Genomic DNA, 19283 nt, shown 5'->3' on the forward strand with positions numbered 1-19283 from the left:
CTAGACCAGGGCTCACATCCCAGTCACCCAGTAACCCAATTTCGTACACCTTCCATTTAGTGAACCTCGTAGAAGTTTCCGACATTTCTTTTTAATTGATTATAGGTGGCTCCTGGGCATTAGAATGAATCGTCTCACACATACATTTCTGCAGACTAGTTCATCCAGTGCATCATTGTGAACCGCATTGTGTTAAAATAGCGCATTACCATCAGGTGCATATTCCAGGGCACTTCCAGATATTTCTCGTTCTCCTACCAGCCAAACATAGCCTGGCCCAGTCATGTTAAGGACTGCCGCTGATCTGTACACTGCACCTGCATCTTCCTCACTGAAAAAACAGGAATTCAAAGATTTATTAGTAGATGTGCTAGGCTATAGAATAAAACATAGAGTCAATGTATGTGTGTTTAAAAATATATACAGTATTAAAAAACGTATAAAACAGAGGATGACTGGTAAACAATATTAATACAAATATACACAAGGTAACAGGAAAACTATAATTATCAAGAATCAGAAATCCAGTCCTCCTTTCGCCCTCTTTATCGCTTCTCTTCAAATTTCTTCAATCCCTTTCCCTCACTCGTTCAATTTTTCAATCTCCTCTATCTTTTAAATTCCTTGTTCCTGAATTACTTCATTTCTTTGTTCCCCCCCAATTGCTTTTACTTTCACTTTCCCTATCTCACCCTCGCAATCTATGTGACAATTTGCCCTATGGTCAATTTTTAGAATTCGTAGAAACTGCACCAGGAAAGAGGTCTATTTTCTCCACGCTTCCATATTAAAAGACAGATTGAAGGAGAGAGAATATACGCACAGACTTCTAAAACATTCCTTGAAAGAGCATGGTATACGCCACAGGAGTGTTTACTAGTCAAAAAACAAACAAAACTATTAGAGAAATTGGTGTATGTGTCAACCTTTTGCCCTCAAACAAAATCATTCGCACAAATTGACATTTAATGAGAAATTCAGTAGGGGGCTTGCATGTACCTTTATTTGCGATGAAGCAAAATGTAAGTTTAGTGAAAAAACGTGTTCGAGCCTGCAGCACTCAAAAGTTAAAAAAGAGGGGATCTACGCTCGAATTGGAATTTGAAACCTATAGAAGGTCACCACAAACGTGGAATTTGTACAGTGTGTAACCAGACAATTGAAGGTTCAGTATTTCAGTGGGACCAGATCCAATGAAAGCAAGCGGGATATTCTAAAACTGCAGAACCAAAAATGTGGTATATGCGATCATTTGCCCGTGTGACAAAATATACATGGGAAAAACCAGCCAAGAAATCAAGGAAGGAATAGTCCAGCACAAACCGTGCCTAAGGACTAAAACTGTCTCAGCCCCCTTAGTCAACCACTTTATCAGTAAAGGGTAAAACCAGAGAAGGCCTTTAAAAGGACAATCCTGAGCGTGATCAAGCCCAATCCAAGAGGTGGCGATTTGGAGGCAAGTTTAAAGCAAAAAATAAGCATACCTAATTTTGAAATTTAAAACGGTGCTTTGGAGCATCAACAAAATGTCTGAGCTAAACCAACTATAAATAGAGTTGATTTCTATTCATCAAGACATAGATGGAGCCCTTTGCAATTTTTTAACAAACACCTGGTCTGTCCAGTTCACTAACTTAGCTACTTGAAATACCAGCATGCAATGGGTGGCCCATGCTGTGCTCCATTATAATGCCTTGAATAAATACTTCATTCGACAAGCAACCAGTTCAGCCTGGATTGCTGCCACACGCTTTCAGAACAAACTGCAAATGAGTAAGCTCCACTTTTAAATGTGTAAATCTTTGCATTCTCATGAAGGTTTTTCTATTCATCATAAAGGGATGTGTTTTTAATTGAAAGGCAACTATCTGTGCCTGCCAGCACACATGCAGATGTTAAATGTAGCAACTCTGTTTGCTGAATCAAAAGGTTATCCCTCACATACCGCTTTCTAAACCTTATTTGTATTTTCACACCTCAAGTTAAAAGCTTACACACTCTCTGGTCTCATAAAACTGAACCCAAATATATGCAAAAATGTCAGATGTTCATAGCATCAAAACAGTGTACATACACATAACGATGAAAACAATTAAAACAATTAAAAGATCATTCTATTGGTATTCACTGTACAAGTCATCTTCTATATCCCTCTCATATAAATGCATTCATACAATGTCATAGGAGAAATGCAGTTTGTTTAAAAGAATCAGTTTCATTTGAATTGCGGGTTTGGAACACGGATACTACATACTTAATTTTGGTTGCCCATCCCTGCCCTGAGGAAAGACCCGCAGGCCGAGGCCCTAAATACCCTCTGTGCCCCAAGTCAGGTCGAAACGTCGAAGCCCACACCATATAAGACTGGACCACAAACCCCCAACTCCACCGTGCAAAATGATGATACATCTCTGAAATTCAAAATATATGTAAATAGACTTTTGTGAGCAATTGATCAATCATGGCTAGGCTTACCTAGACTGATATTCTCCTATCAGTCCAACTCTTGAATTGTTTTAAATTTGCTTTTCTGTGCACCCCTTGAAACCTTTCCCGTTCTCTTACCTCGTATCTCCACTAGAGCACCCCCTTCTGCACGTTCCCCTGGAGCAACCACTTTTCTGTCTCCTTCATTGCTTCTAGAACGCAGTAAGATATCTACTGCCACTCCAATTATGATTAAATAAATATATGTTATTTTAGAATAGATTGGTTGTTACACATTTTTAATTTGACTGTTTTGATTACTGTGAGCTGACATTGCGCATGCTCTAAAATTGTATGAAAAGATTATTGCAGGTTAGATTTATACTGTTCAAAGAAAGGTTTAGGACCATTGTTTTCTGTACCACTTTGCGCCCAGGTCCAAGACTATAATTGAGTCACCACATTTTCATAATGGCTGCCGTTTTATAAAGCGGCACGCTTATTCTTCCCTTTCAGGATTCTGGTATATCACAATCACTTATTATTGCTAAAAACACCAGAGTCGATACTTGTGCTAACAAAGCTTTATATATATATATGCTGATAACCCATCTATCCAGTAGGCCCTTGAACTTTTTAACTCTTTATTATCTCCTCAATACTTCTAACTGTGGGATTAAAGGAGAACAGCTCAGGCATAGATGTGTCCAGCCTTTGTTTTCCTAGGCTCCCAACCACCTGAACTAGCACCCATATCCAGCTTGATAAAGTCCTTGACCCCCAAGTGGCGCCCCTCAGGTCCTGGACCTTTGGGGTAGCCTCAGTGGAGCTGAATTGAAGATGTTGGGCTCTTCGCGACCGCTAATGGACCAGTTGGTGCCAAAACCTTTTCGCTCTCACTGCCCGCCAACGCAAAGTTCCATCATCCCAACTCTTCATGCTACATCATTGTCTACTCACAGGAGGCGCCACCTTGAAGCTCTGGGCCAACCATTTACAATGACTGTCCATGATGCAGCTCTGCTTTTCACGACACAGTGATGACCGTCCACAACGTATTTCTGCTCTTCGCGGCCCCCTCCACTGTGAACAGAGAGTCTTTGCGGCAGACTGAGAAGGGAACTGTTCAGCTGGACTTAACTGGCCCCCTATTTCCAACCCGCTCTCCTTCGCAGTCAGCCTGAACTTGTGACTTTCTCCCAGTCTCACACGACCAGATAGCTGTAAGTGGTGCTTCGCACGCTATTTTCACTTTAATTTTTAAAATTGAATATCTCTAGTTCTATCGATTGCCTTTTTCTCATTTTGGTCTTGATTTATTTATTACATTTTGTTCTTGCTCTATTTTATTAATTGATTGGGGATTTTTCTTGTTTCGTGTTTACACTTAATTAATATTTGAAGTGCTGCATAAATATTTTACACATTGCCTCTAGGTTAAGCCTATACTGCTCTGTGCTAAGCTACCAGAGGGTTGAGCACGGGTTAATTTGGGGTTTGCTTGTGCCTCACCCTGACGAGAATTGTGGTTGCTGCTTAAGTAGAGTTTCACTAGCCTAAACCAGTAACCCAATTTCTGACAGTCCTCAACATGAATCAAAGGAACTAATAAAAACAGGAACAAGGCTCTGCCTATTTAATTCATTAAGAACCCTCCATGAAGTCCTGCAGGATAGAAGTAACAGGAGAAAGAAAACAGGTGCATTTCAAATGAGGATGTAACCATCATCATGTTGTCCTGACATCCCTAAGGTGATAGGGTCAAATTTACTTTGTTAGTGTTTCTCTACTTCTGAATATTTTAACAGTAACACTACTAGCATTAACTAAATTATTTGTTCAAACAGCAATGCATGATTTGTGCTAATTTGATATCGTCAGTGTTTTAGTTTCTTTTTCTAAGTCTGTGAGTGTTGGAAAAAGGCCCGATCCAAAGGGTCACCCTAAACTTTTTGCCTTCCTCCTTTTCTTTTTCTTGCATTTTTTCCATTGGCTTAGGATTCTGGGCACTGTCTTAGCACAGCAGGCCAGTGCTAAAGTGCATGGTTTACACCTGTTTGGCATATTTGATTTACTTGTAAATCCCTTGTAAACCATATATCCAGGGCCTGTAAATTAAATGCTACTAGTGGGCCTGCAGCACTGATTGTGAAATCCATAGAAGTAGCATTTCAGACCTGTATCAGGCCTGACACAACAACGTGTCTGTGTGCAGTTTACTGTCACTTTGACTTGGTATTTACAACGACTTGCTAAGCTTAAAACTACCCTTTTATTACACATAGGTCACCCTTACGGTAGGCTCTCGGTAGCCATATGGGCAGGGTCCTGTATACATGAAAGGTAGGACATTTACTGGTATGTTTTGCATCTCCTAGTAGTGACAAATAGCCTATTTCGTTTTTCACTACTGTGAAACCTACTCCTTACAAAGGTTAGCACTGAGAATTCCTTAATACACTTTTTAACTTGTCATTCCTGATCAGAGATGAGTAGTTTTGTCATAATTCATATGCTTGGAATGGTAATTACAAATCTTCCTTACTGGTAAAGCTGGATTTGGCACTACTATTTTAGAAATGCCACTCTTAGAAAGTGGACATTTCTGTGTGCTCACAAATCTGTGTGCTTTACAGCATGTCTCCAATACACATCTGGGCTCAGTGACAGCTACACTGTGTGCATTCCCTCTAGACAGCCACAACACAGTAAGTATAGGTGTGTCTGATAACCCGTCTGCATACATCTGCATTCTGATGCCTGTGCCAGGGCAGGATGAAAGAAAGGGGATAATACAACCACTTCACTTCAATAGGCTGTCTCCTGTCCCCACACAAATGACTGATTACCTCGCACAGATAGCCTGGCAGACAGGACTGGGTTGAAAGGGATACATTTGCACTTCAGAGTGCTACTTTGAAGTCACCCCCACATTTAAGGCGCTTTTGGGTATAAGTACTAGGTCTATGACCCCATCAAATCAGACGCTACTGGACTTGTGACTGGAGCTCTCCCTGGCTGCTGATCTGGAAGGCCTGCTTTTCTGTTTGATGCCTTGCTGCCTGCTGCTCTCCGACTCTGAGGAAGGAGAGCTGGGCTCTGCCTTCCCTCCAAGTGATCTCCAAGGGCTTGTTGGCTTGCCTCCTGTTGGTTGATATTCAGGGATATCAAAGTCTCTACCCCCAGTCCTGTGCCTGGCTCACTGTATGTGGTCCAGATACTTGCAACATGGACTTTCGATAGCATACCCAGCGCATTGACCCGGTTGCGGAAGTAAAATTGCATCAGAACCAGTACTTTGTCTCCACAGCTAGAGACATCAGACAGCGTATTGCCATCGCTGCAGCTAGGTGGGGTCCATGCATCCCCTTGACTGCATGGCAGAATCCAGCACATTGCTCAACGTCTCTCGGCTCCAACAACTGTCTTCGGAACTAAGGCATCACCTTCACTGCATGGAGAAGATTGACGCATCTAGCTGTTTGCCATAAGGAAAGGTGCTTTGTTCGCAGGGGCCTGCTTGGGTACTGTAGCCGGCTGGTGCTCCATCGCGGTCGGCCCAGACTTTGACTTTGCCTCGGTCCAGCACAATGTAAAATAAACTTTTTAGCGCTACTTGCTTCTAAACGCTTTACTGCATTTATTCCTTTAAAATTCAATATCTCAACTTCTATACATTGGATTTTTGTTGTTTTGGTCTTGTTTTGTTCTGAATATAACAATTTATTTTTCTAAACCTGCGTGGAGTCTTTTTGTGATGTATACATTGTGTTGCTGTGTGTGTGTGTTGCTCAAATACTTTACACATTGCCTCTTTAGATAAGCATGACTGCTTTGAACCAAGCTACTAGAGGGTGAGCACAGGTTATCTTTTAGTGTGTATTTAGCTTAACCTGACTAGAGTGGGGGTTCCTGCCTGGCCTGGGTGCATACCTCATTCAACTGGGAATCCCATTTCTAACAGTGAGCAAGTGTGTGGGTGGGTGTTTGTGTGTATATGTGTACATGGTGAAAAAGCTTCCCAAATAAGTCTATTTTCTCAGAGGTAGGGGAAGGGAATTCTCCTCAGAAAAAAATGTTTTCCCTATGGAGTACAAGAAAAATTGTCCAATGCTTAAAGGCATGCTCAGTCGAAAACATGTTAGATCTGTTTGTTTCTAAGTGCATGCTATTAACATATAGTTCATCTAAAATATTTAATACGGAATAAACAAGTTTAACAAACTGCAAAAAGTTACCTTGCTGAGAGGATGATGACTCTTGCTTCCAGCTCCTTTGCTTCCAGCAACAATGAGGTCACATTTTTGATTCCAGGGTTAAACTGGAGCACTTTCTCTGCCTGTGATTAGTGTGAGCAAAATGAATTAGTGCAGTAGAAAAATATCTCCTAGCGTGAGCCATGCTAGTTAGATTAAAGGTTCCAGAGATATGTATTTTTATGTCAAATTGATAGAATTGTTATCTAGTCCTTTGTTCTGTTTCTTTCCCTTTTTTGCACTGTGCATGCAAATTGAAGTCAGTCAAGACCGGAAAAAAACTAAAGGCGTGCATTCTATAGATAATTAGAAAAAAAGAGTTTGGAAAATGCAATTGAAAAGTCAAATCAGTGTTTTTTTAAAAGAAAACCGAAAAAAATCAAAGAAGAAAACTTAAGAAAACTAATTTAAAAAAAACAAGTATTGCACAGGTTTTTTTTACCTTTGAGAGTAAAAGTGATTATCTTACACCAAAGAAATTTTGTTTCCAAAGAAAAAAAAACTTGCAAGTTAATAATTGGTTCACATGCAATCCTCGTAAAGAAATCATTTTGGCGCGGAGGGTCCGGGTAGGGTGGGGAGGGAAGCGGGACCATTTTGTCTTTGAGTATCCATTCTCAAGTTCAATCCAAAACTATCTCAACATAAAAGACGTGCTTCCGGAAACAGTCATGGATCTTGGGGGGTTTTGAATTTTTTTGGGTGTTCGTGGTTATTTGTCATTTTGCTAGTTAGACTTGATGGGCGACGTGCATTTTCCATGCATATATACCTTAGGTCCACGCCTGTTGTCATAGGAAAGTTGGTCGAGGTTTTCATAGTTCCTTTTTTTACTCTGATGAATAATGTGCACAGAGAAAATATGTAGACACAGAAGAATATTATAAACAGTTGAAAATGACGTGTAGTAAAGCAATCCAACATCCACCTCCTTTCTCCACTGCTCTCTAGAAAGGGTACATATAACACTGGAGCTTGCAAAAACGCACTACTGATGTTAGTGAATGTCCGAGGCTTGCTACAGGCTTAGAAATCCTCAGTTACTAAAAGGCAATGCTTAAAATGAGCAGGTACTGTTCGTTTAGAAGTGCCAGAACTTCTTACTTTTCTTAAACAAGTACAAGGACACTTCTCAGAAGAGCCCGGCAAGACAGTATTTACATTTTTCAAATGGACCTCACTGTTTTAAATAGTACCATACTGTAGCATTATATCCTGCTGCAATGGGCTATACCCGTTGTAAAGGGCCATCTTCTCCAGTTATAGGCCCAATCAAGAGGAGAGGACATGCAATGAGGGAAAGGCCCTTTGATAACTGGTACAGCTCTCTGCAGAAGGGCTATAATGCTATTAGAACATTCCACCCACTGAAGGTGGAATGTTCTAAATAGGGAGAGATAGAAAGGCAAACATTGGAATGTTGGAGCAAGAGGTGTATACCAGCCATTAATAATTTTAAGTCACTTTATAGTCTTCACTGCTGCGTTCAACATTCCAATGTTCTAATGGCATTTCTCAACTGAGACAATATTTGTATTGGCACTGGCCATCACTGCACTTCTCAGAATGACTTAATAACTTTGAATATTCCAGTACTGCCAATTTTGAAAAAGCGGTCTATGCATTTAATAGGTAGTTTGGTCTGCCCTGTTCCCATGATGCACTGGGCCAGGGACAGACTAATTTGCATAGAGCCAGGTTCTGAGCTGGGATGGGGCAGTGAGCTAAATAACGGTGATGGATCAAGCCCTGATCTTTGGACTGGGTAAGAGTGGTCTGCTTAATTCAGACACTCTGTTCATCACCACCCCCTTTTCTGAATCATTGTACAGTACCAGCATTTCTCAACAGCGCCTCAATTCTTTACCAAGACAGTACAAACACTTCTCAGAAGAGCCCCTGCACTTTTCATGGCAGAGCACAGTTACTTATCAGTGAGGCCTCTTTACCCAAAGGGGATGATATGTGCACTTCCTACCTTATCACCAGTACCTTTAATGGGACAGAGGGGACCATCTCTACCTACCCCAACACCAGAGCACAGAGTGTTTCTAAACATTTCCACAATAGTTTAGTTGAGGCTCTCCTGTCAGTTTTAAATGCGCTATCCTTTAAATGAGCTCGTATGGGCACTTGTAGTGGGACCCTACAGGCTCTTCTGATCAGGGTCCAATACTTTAGTGAGACACTTCTGGCACTTCTCCGAAGGAAGAACGCACTGTGACACAGCGAGTACTTGCAATATACTTTTTCATCTTAAACACTGCCAAAAATAAGTGGGGAAAACTTGCATGTTTGACCTCAATGTCTATTTCAGTTTACTGATTCACACTAAAACTGTATAACTAAACTAATAAGATGTTAATTGTACTACTATTTATAACTTAAGCCCACATAGGATCAATAATACTGCACATCTGAATCCAAGCCCCCAAACAGAACCTGTCATTGTAGTAGTTATGGTGTGTTGACACCAAGAAAGTAGCAGAAACCAGGTTGCATGACTGACTCTGGTGACATCACTGTTGTGTGAACTGCCTTAGAGACAATGCACTGAATTCTTTGCATTGACAAGTCTGGGGTCCTATGGAGTCAGACGGTGCAGAGTTAGTGCTGTCTTCCAGATAATGAATGTCCCATTTCTATCCAGTTGGATGAGAGGAAAGTTAATGGAAATAACTCTCAATGCACGAGACATCATCTGAGAATACAACACCCAACCTTTATGATGCACGGTGAAGTACCCAGGGCAGCATCTAAAGAGGCAGCACCCAACTCTATTGACACTCTGGCTGTGTACCCATCTCATACCACAATGCTAAACTTTGTGCCTATCTTCTGAAAGCACTATCTCTGTTACTTGGTGTATTGATCTCCACACCGCTAGTGGGTAACAGCAGGCAAGAAAGAAAATAAGATGCTAGTATCTGACATTACATCCAGTTTCAAAATATATCTTCAAACGTTTCATTTGATTTACTGACCCCTTTCCTGCCAATACTGCCAATGAAAGGATTCAAGAACAAAGAGAAGGGTCTACCTTGTCTGATGATGTCGGAACAGGATTAGAAATGGTGACTGGTTAGATTGGTCTACTTCTCCAGATCGACTCTTAAAAATCCATAGTGATTGTGCATTTTGGTTTCAATTGAGCAAAGAGTAAATCAACATGTGGAATCCTGAAGGCACCAGTTGGAACGTGCACACTGGGACTTGCATATTCATCTGAGCTTTTGATTTGATATCAAACAAAGCATTGCTATGCTCTTCCTAATCAGAAAGGAGCACCTTCTCCAATTGCCATCTAGTTGCAGCTCTGTGCATAGGTGATTATTAGAACAAAGGGGCACAGTATACTAGTAAAGTGTACAACTCATTCACAAGACCCACAGATCTATGACCCTTAACACAGATTATGTACAAAAGGTTTTGGTATTTGCATACAAATCATGTATGTGAGGTCTTTCAAATGTTCCAGATATTAACTACTCATAGGAATCAAGGGAAGGAAAGTAATACAAGAAGCAATAAGATTTTATAGAATTATGAGCAATACGGATGTGTTAAAATTTACATCACCTGCTCACACCCCAAGTGGACCATCAGGTAATTTTGAGTGTAAAACTACATATCTGAATACAAGTGGCAATGTTTTGAACACAAGCAACTAGAAATCAACTCAAATGTTTACCTGAACAGGCTTTTCAGATATTTTATTGAGTGTGAGATGTATTTCACGTAAATTTGTGTAGTTTTGCATTGTTTTGAGTTTGCATAATTATGCCTGCATCAAATTAAGTAAGTTTGCCGACCTCTACTGACAATCTGTGCTCGCTCACCAACTTCTGAGCACTGACTCTTCATATTCAAGTCCCCACATTCAAGAAAATGCGCACTCTGAATCAGTCCTTCTCAGGCTGTATCCCAAAATTTTGGAAATCACTTCCGCCTCTCATCAGGACTATGGGGACTTGGGGGGCAGCCAACCAGCGGGAGGCTTGCCCCCACGGGATGTTTGGGGCCGGTAGGAGGGGAGGGGGACACGGAACGGACAGGAAGGTGTTTTTGGGCTGTTTGGGCTGGGGGAGGGCAGTTGGGCTCTTTTTGGGCTGGGGGTGGTTATAGCCATGCAGCGTGTGTCACTGTCCACCATTTTGTGGTGCAGTGACACAGCAGCCAGCAGTGGGCAGTTGGGGCACGTGTTTTTGCCCGCCCGCCCACCCAGTTTAGGGGGAAGCTCAGGGGGGGTAGGGGGTTATCCGGGGGATTGAAGTTGGCTGAAGGAGGTTTTTCTTGGATGACGGTGCACAGGCGGTTGAGGGTAGTGGGGGTCAGCTGTGTTGTCGCTGGATCAGGTGCTGGTATTCTGCTCTGTTCTTTGGCGCTTCTCCTAGTTAAAAAGGGGGTCGTTGGGGTGGTATTGGAAGAGGCCTGGGTTGGCTTGTTGTAGGCGGTGGGGGACACTGAGGTCTTTTGCAGTTGTAGGCAGGGGGGTATGTTGTGGACGGGATGTTATATGATGTTGTATGAGTTTGTAATGTTGGGGATCCATTTAGGGGTGGTGGTGGGGGGTTGTTAGGCATTCACTTATTTAGTGAGACATAGTTTTGTGCGGCGCCGGCCATGGTGGGGAGTAGGCAGGGTGCACCTGATTCCAATAAAGCGGCCTTTATCACACCATTCCTGTGTCTGTGGTTCCCCCCCTCCTACTGGTGGGCCCCAATATCCTCATATACAGCTTTCAAGAAACAATTGATTAACTTTCTCATGATTAAAATGTTCTCAAGCAACGCTCATGCCTAGCTTCTGAATGTAGTTTGTGTTACATACATTCTGATGGATCTTGTTTGCTGTGGGTGGAATTCTTCGGCATGTGCAAACAATCCCTCATTTTACAGACACTTTGTAACTTGTAAATTCCAACTTTTCAGCTCTTCATTGTCTTACCCCCTTTCTACTTGTTATTCTTTCCTTGTCTTGTTTGAGTTTTCTTTGTTTGTATTCGTTTTGCATGAAAAGCCCTCCGACACTCTAAGGCTATATATGTGCTATATAAAAATTTAAATACATAAAAAAACGGTTTCCCAGCACAGGATGTTGTCAATCCAAGTTCGTAGGAATAGTTTGCTTGTAGACCCCTAACCAAATAGGTGTACTATAATAAATCAAGATTTGTAAAGCACAACTTATCACCCCTAAGGGTATCCAGGCGCTGGGGACTGTTGGGGAGATTAAGAGAGCTACTGCCCAAAAAAACAAAAAGTGAGCTATTGCCCAGAGTCACATGCTGCTGAGCTGCCACTGGTGCCGGGAATCGCACCTTGAGCCCCGCTCTGGATTCAGATGCTCTGGCCGCTGCACCCTACTATAATTTTGAACAGGGATATTCCTTTTGTCGTGGCACCAATGACAAAACTGGACAGAGGAATTCTCAAGAGTCCTAATTGTTCTTCTCTCTGGAGAGACAGAGAGGTTGTAAATCTCACAGCACCAGGTAAACTTTGGTCTAGAGTAACAGGTCAAAGATGTCCAGGTGAAGGCTGACATATATGTCGATACATAAGTGCACCATTCAATCAGTATATTTATAGGACAGCCAAATATGACACCATGCTTATACCTACGCCACTGAGAAGCGATGTCAACGTTCCTGGAGTGTCTTGTGCTGCTGCAAAAATCTATGAACGGGAAACACCACCCTAGCCAGGTGGGTAGCCTGGAGGATCTTGAAGGAGGCTGACTCAGGTGTCATATCCATATATGCCAGGTTGATTACAGTTATGTTGGTTAAGCAGACTTATAGTCTTGCAAACAAGGACATAACATTTTTCAATGAGAATAGATTGGAGGCTACTTAATTACAATGCAATATCCAAGATGCACTTACTCCCGGGCCAGAATCTCCAAATAGAAGAGAGCATGTCATTATATGATGCTTCTCTAGTCTTTTTGAATAAGTACACACTTGCCTTCTGAGGGCTGTAAAGAGTCAGTCACATCACATCAGACTCACAACTCTTGCGCAGACCTACTTGCTTTCAGACAGGTTACTGTTTTGCGAACTAGTACAGTTTCTAGGCAGGCAAGTCCACTGCCGTTGGGGATGTTGGTTCATTAAAATTTGCAAGATGAAACGCTGTTCCATTAGCACACGGTGCAGCCCCCTGCGTGAAGCGAGCCTGAGAGAGCTCCATTCCGCTGTAGCGAACAGCACATGCGTTTGTGTCTCTCTCAATTATTTCTCCTGTGAATGGTTGACCTAGTTTTCTGCAGCAAGAAATCGAATGAACACACTTTCTGTTTGCTCCACCAAGTCGGAAGAGCGGTAAATGTGCAGCTTTATGGAAGACAAGGTATGTGCTCTCAGGAGGAAGCGTGTCTGTACAACACCAGCTCAGGATGAGAATGGTGCCATGTGCCTGGTGTAGAGGTGCGCTCGGGGATTTAAGGTCCACTTAGATCCTTATCTCTGTTACCTTACTGGGATTCTAGAATCAGAATTCAGCAATATTTCCTTAACTATCTGCTCAATAGATTCACCATGGACTGCTTCAAGGAGTGGGGCTGGTAGACCACTGAAGAGCAGGCGAGAGGACCTTGAGAAGTAGGGGTGGACAGTGCATTTTAAGGACATGATGTTCAGTCGCAGTGTAGAGCAGACTAATGAGTACAAATGTGAGTAGGGAGTTTTGAGGCAGCTGCACATTGGAGTGGGATCAATGGAGAAGTCGTCTAGGGAAAGACATGAAGAAGAAGCTTGAAAGGAAGGAGGGGAGAGGACAGAGAGAAAACACAATGAAAGAATGGAGGGATCAAGGGATATTGTTATTTTTAGGGAATGTATCTTGAAAGGAGTGGCCGCAGAGATGCGGAGGCGTTTGGTTTCTGTTCGGACATCATCAGAGTTCTGGACCACCCTCTTCCTTTGAGGAAATGAGCGGAGAAATATTTGAATTGTCAGATCCTGCATCGCTTCCCTTGCACTTCTGCACATATATTCCTTTCATAAAGGTCGGCCTTGAAATATTAATGTAACAAGTGTCCTCTTTCTAAACGGCTCAGTTTCCTCATGTCCCTATCATATATTTATTAGCTGTTCATATATGAAAATTCTCTTATTCTACTAACATGTCTACCCTGACATTGTACATCACCATATCCATATGTGTAGACTGTCACACATATGTAAGTGGATGGGAAATAAAGCATATCTCATCCCAATAGCATTAGTAAGTGTGTATCAGTGTTGCACTAATACTTCCAGCCCTCCTACAGCAACATTGCTATAGCTCTGCCTGAGAAGGAGGGCATTAAAATCACTAAACTCACTGTTCAGTAGTAGCATAATCTTTGCCCTAACTTGAACAAAGTAATCCCCTTTGTTCTGTGCCCTGACCTTAACTTAAGTGCTTCATCTATGAAATGTTGGTTCCTACGTATAACAAGAACTTGTCTGTGTGCCCATCACCAGTATCACTTCCCAATCATTTTCCCAAGGAGCATGCAGATCTACAGATGACAAAAAGTTGTGGAAGTGACAACACCGGTACCACACAATAAAAGCAGCATAGTCAACACACTGCTGGCTAAGGCCCCTATCGTTAATGAGAAGATAACATGCAACATAGACAACACACTCCTCCCCATGCATATGGTATTTAGGGGTAGACTTGCTACCCTTCTTAAAGGGATAGAGGGGAAATGTATGTCCCCCGCCCACTTCTTGGGTACAAAATTCTCTTTATTCCACTGAACAGACCCCCACCCCCATCATGAGAGACAGTGGAAGCATCCGGTTGGCCACGACCTCAGTTCTGATTTAACTTTCTAGAAGCAAGACAAAAACACACAGTAGTGAGAGGAACACACAGGAAATAGCCAAACTTAAAGGCACGAAAGGAAGCACATTGGCAAGACAGTTGAAGAATGGGATGTGGACAGGCATGGATGAAATGATCTTTTCCACCCGGCTGCAAGTAATTGCCTCCCTATAGCAATTTTGTAAGCAGTAACTATTTTCTGTGACTTTTTTTCCACCATGGAGCTTTTTCTACTCAAGCTAAACACAGGAACCATAAATGCATTTTTTATAAAACTTGTACAATATAAGCTGCCCTCTAATTTAATTTTCTAAATGATAAAAGCACATTCAACATTGTATTGATAATATTAATGATTAGGTTCTCTATTGTAGGGCTTTAGGTTTGTAATGGAAGGGATAAATATTTAGATTTTTTTTTAATGTTCAATTTAGGTTCCTTTTTCCATCAAATCCTTAAACCTTTCTTAGAGGGAAAGTTCTTGAATTGGATTTAAATCAGCAACTTAACTAAGTACACTACGCTTTATTAAGGAGTTCAGTGTGCTTATTTAATGCTGAGATAGGACACTAACATCCAGAATGAGGTGCTAGTCAACAATTGTTGTTACAATTTGGAAACTTGATTGAAAGTACTGGAACGTCCTCCAAAAAGTGAAAGGTAAGAATGGCAAGTGGTTATATAATAAAATTATCCATGATCGAAAACAAAGTGACCTTTTCTTCTTCATCCTTAGCCTTTCATGATAGTTGATAACTTTAACATTAGAATTCCACACATTAGAAAATATGGGTAGGTAGGTCTTTCCGGTATGCTCAAAGAAAATCATTTCTTGAGGGGCATTTGTCCCAAAAGAGAGTCATCATGAAGATTAGAACGCAGAGACTAATTTCTTTAAAAATGTAAATCAAATTCCATACTAGGCAATATCTTTCATATATAGATATATATATGAGTGATAGATGGGGCTTCTTTGCATGGTGCAAATACTCGGATAATAGGCTCCACAGAAGCCCCATAGACACGTAAATAATCACATTCAACTTCAAAATTATTGCTGCTTCATGATTTTCTGTAATATTTCAACAAATGTTTTATTGGGGATTTTACCAGTATGTTGGTGAGCATTCAAGGGTACATGATACAATGTTATTAAAGCTAGAGATAGCAAATAGAGTAAAGTTGGTTGGAACACGAAATTCCTGTACCCATAATCAGTGTTCGAGGAACTAAGTCACCATGTTCAGTGAGATCAAATTGTGGTTGAATTTCCACTCTCCTTTCCTACAGAGAAGAGCCATCCTTATTGCTTTGTGGTCCGGAGACGTTTTAGGTATCATCATTATCTTGGCAACAGCAGTGCTATTAAAATAATGACCGGGTCCAAAGTGCTGTGCTTCTAAATGACCCTGGGATTTAAACGAATTGGTGGAAAGGCATTTAATGGACATTGTAGAAAACATTATATTTTCGTAATCTTGACATTAAAAATTCATCACTTATTTTATGTGTTGGTGAGACATGCAGTATCCTACTGGACTTTTTATCTAGCCAACACTTTTCTTTTTACTAGAAACTCCAGCTCAGGTCATCTATTTTTCTATTTTATATGTCTGTGTCAGAAGAGTAACAGAGAAAGTTTATTGCTAGTGATTGTGACCTTTCTTACTTTTCATGTAGTTCATTGTAATCGAATTTCCTCCTCTGATACAGTATTATTTTGTTTTCAACAACAAGAGGAAGACTTTCAGAATGAAGTGTAGTGTTCTCAGCTGACCACTCTGAACTGTAAAGTAGTCTTCGGCTTCCACCACCATGAACATTATGTGTGCTCCCAACCTTAAAAATGTAGTGTCTCATAATAATGTTAGTTTTTGTGAAGGTTCTTTGAACAGAAGGTCCCACAGTGTTTACTTCTGAACTTCACGTGTCAGTTCCTCATCTACCTTTACTGAAGTAACTATGTTTAAATCGCAGTTGCTAATCTCTACTGGGTTATGCAAGGAACAGGATACAAGGACCTGCAGATACGAAAATGAGTGTATCCAGGCAGGTTTCTAAACTGTCCCATAGGATATGTTCCTTTGAAAGACAAAGTATATTGTCTAACTATTGTTCTCTTTTTATGTAATGGAATATTGTGTAAATTGATTGTAAATGGGGATTTTACATTTATTGTTTTTATGAATTGTTTTTATCAATTGTTTTGCATAAAACTGTGATAGATAGGAAGTGTATTGAAATGTTAACATTGCAACCAGTTTTTTAACAATAAAAGATTTTTGTAAAACTTCAGTGCTATTTAGCAAATGATTCAAATATTAGGTGGGATTTTCCTTGATGAATTATATTATTGTGCGCCTTGGGAGGTATGACCTAGTTGTGAGTTGAACCTTGTATGCTGTTCCTTTCATCAGCCAAGGGAATATTTGTTTGACTTGTCAAGAGTACCCTACTCGCTTGGCTACATCAAGGGGTCTCACTCTCCTTTTTACATACATATGCTAATCCCTACTGCCATTAATCCTCCATGCAGGATCCCATATGGAGGAAAGGCAGATGAGAAATGCATAGATGCTACTCTGCATTGCAGCAGTTTTACAGTTCACACCAGGCACGTAGACATCACAAATATTGTTCACCAGAGACAAAAATGCACTCTTCATAGGAAGCACTTTTGTTCCAATAAAATCAAGACGAGATCCGCCATCACATTTTCCATTTGATTTATAAGTATTTCTTCATACGGCTGAGTCCAAACAAGGAGGAGCTCTAAAACATCTAACGCATCACTTTATACTGCATCTCTGGAGCAGCTGCTGAAGGCATACCAGGGGAATTCAGAACAATAAGCAACATTGAAAGCAACATCTCTAGGGAAAGTCATTGCAATCAAAAGAACCCATGATGGATCCATTTAAAACACTGTTATCCAGCTACTATATCTGTTGATTATTTCCTGATTCATCTTGAGGCAAAAAACTGCTTTATCTCAGAGGAGCATGTCACACTCTGCTAGGATAGTGTGGTTTTTACACCGTAGGTCATAGCAAAGAGAGCTCAAACTTTCCTACCAGCAAATTCTCACATGTTGGTCACTTTGACCATGAAGCCTCATAAGCAGCACGCTGACGGGCTTGCTTCTGATTGACTGGTGACATAGCAAATGAGTTTGGTGACTGATAACTGCACGCAAGCAAGGGATCACCTGGCATTATTCTGTGCAAACTGCAAAAATATGAGCTGTACAGGAGCATAAATTTAGATTCCTGCTCCGCCAGAACTCGAACTTAAATGGGAAGAGACCTTGGCTAGTGTAGTTCCATTTCAGATTGTCTTTGGTTACGGAAAATGGGTTTTAAGTAATCTGTTTTAATGTGTTCTGGATTCCTTCATGGGATAATGGGGTTATTTGAATTACAATAAAGGTCCCTTAAAGGAAAATAGCAAAGCCACAATGAATATTCAATAATGAGAAACCTAGACTCCTTACAAAAAGTTTTGTTTTGTATGAGCAACTAAGCCAGACTAATGGACCACCAACACAAGGAGAAGGATTCACTTCACCCCGTGTGATGAAACCAGTCTCAAAGTAGATCTTTATCCCTCCAAGGAGAAAGCAGCATCTCTTACTGAGAAAAGAGATGCCCTTTTTTCAACCTTCTTGGAAGTCAGAGAGACAAATGGAATAGATAAGAGATCTGAGCACTGATCCTGAGCAAATTGGGCCTCAGAAAGAACTCCAGGTGGGGCATGCCTATTTTAATTCACGTCATGCAGCTGATTACCCTTATCTTTAAGGTCAAATTAATCCTGTGTTGGCCCTTTTAGACATGTCCCCATGTGCTCCTCACTTAATTGTTTGCTGAAACGAAAGAATCAAAACTAAAATGATTGAGGAGAAACGGGCATTTGTCCCTTCTGTCCAATGTGCAAGTGGCCAGTTGAAGGAAACTGCACGTGGGAATTAAAAATATACTGTGAAGAGGGTTCTCCTGCCCCGATGAGGTGGATCAGAGGTTTCTCTCTTCTGCCAAGTGAACGGCCCACCAACCTTGGTGCCCAGTAGTGTGGCAGCAGCCTTTCCTGGAGATGTCTTCTCTGTGAGAAGACCATGAAGCAGCGGGTCACATCTCTCTGCTTTTATCCACGAAGGCACTCTTCATATCAGAGCAAATGTCTCTTAATGAAATGAAACTGAATTTTAGCACCCCTGGATAATCTACTGCAAAAAGTTCATTTTTTGAGTGGGACATCAGGCATGCCGGACTTTTTTTGTTGTTGCTAAAAATGACTTCATTCCTACTTCAAGAAGAACGAGATGTAATCATTTCACGCAAATGTGTAATTTTACGGCCTTTAAACACCGAGAAGGATTTCATTTTAGTGCCAGAGAGGAAGACAAATATACCAAAGTCCTTCCACTCATTTTCAGCCTGATTACCTTGCCCAGTAGCACAGTTGTCTTTGCACAACGAGCGACTCCCCGTGCACTGCAGCCGTAAACAGTAGGCACGACTGCTTACTGCGGCCTTCATGTGTACCTAGGGCGCTCCTCACATAGATTTCAAGGATTCTCTTGGTCGAATTAACATTGCCATTAAACAGTAGGGGACATTTTTCTGGAGAGTTTGCAGGTAGAGAGCTCCTGATTGGATGCAAAAAGAAAATAAATAAATAAAAAGTGACTATTCTGATTTCATAGTAGCTGTTGCATATTTTAAGGAAACTCTATGAGATTGATTCACAAAAACATGTAAGACTATTTAGAAGAGCACTC

The 19283-nt window shown here is 41.2% G+C and overlaps 1 protein-coding gene across 4 annotated transcripts in view; it reads right to left on the minus strand.

The window, feature by feature from the left end:
- GRIN1 (glutamate ionotropic receptor NMDA type subunit 1) overlaps positions 1–19283 on the minus strand; it is a 778837-nt gene that overhangs the window by 598296 nt on the left and 161258 nt on the right. For all 4 annotated transcript variants that reach the window (XM_078642154.1, XM_078642156.1, XM_078642155.1 and 1 more), the window contains exons 4-6: positions 7456–7518; positions 6666–6766; positions 210–331 (exon numbers count right to left, since the gene is read on the minus strand). In XM_078642154.1, coding sequence (XP_078498280.1) covers positions 210–331; positions 6666–6766; positions 7456–7518 — 286 coding nt within the window. The remainder of the gene's footprint in view (positions 1–209; positions 332–6665; positions 6767–7455; positions 7519–19283) is intronic.

Source organism: Lissotriton helveticus, chromosome 5_1 (genome assembly GCF_964261635.1).
Source record: "Lissotriton helveticus chromosome 5_1, aLisHel1.1, whole genome shotgun sequence".
NCBI lineage: Eukaryota > Metazoa > Chordata > Amphibia > Caudata > Salamandridae > Lissotriton > Lissotriton helveticus.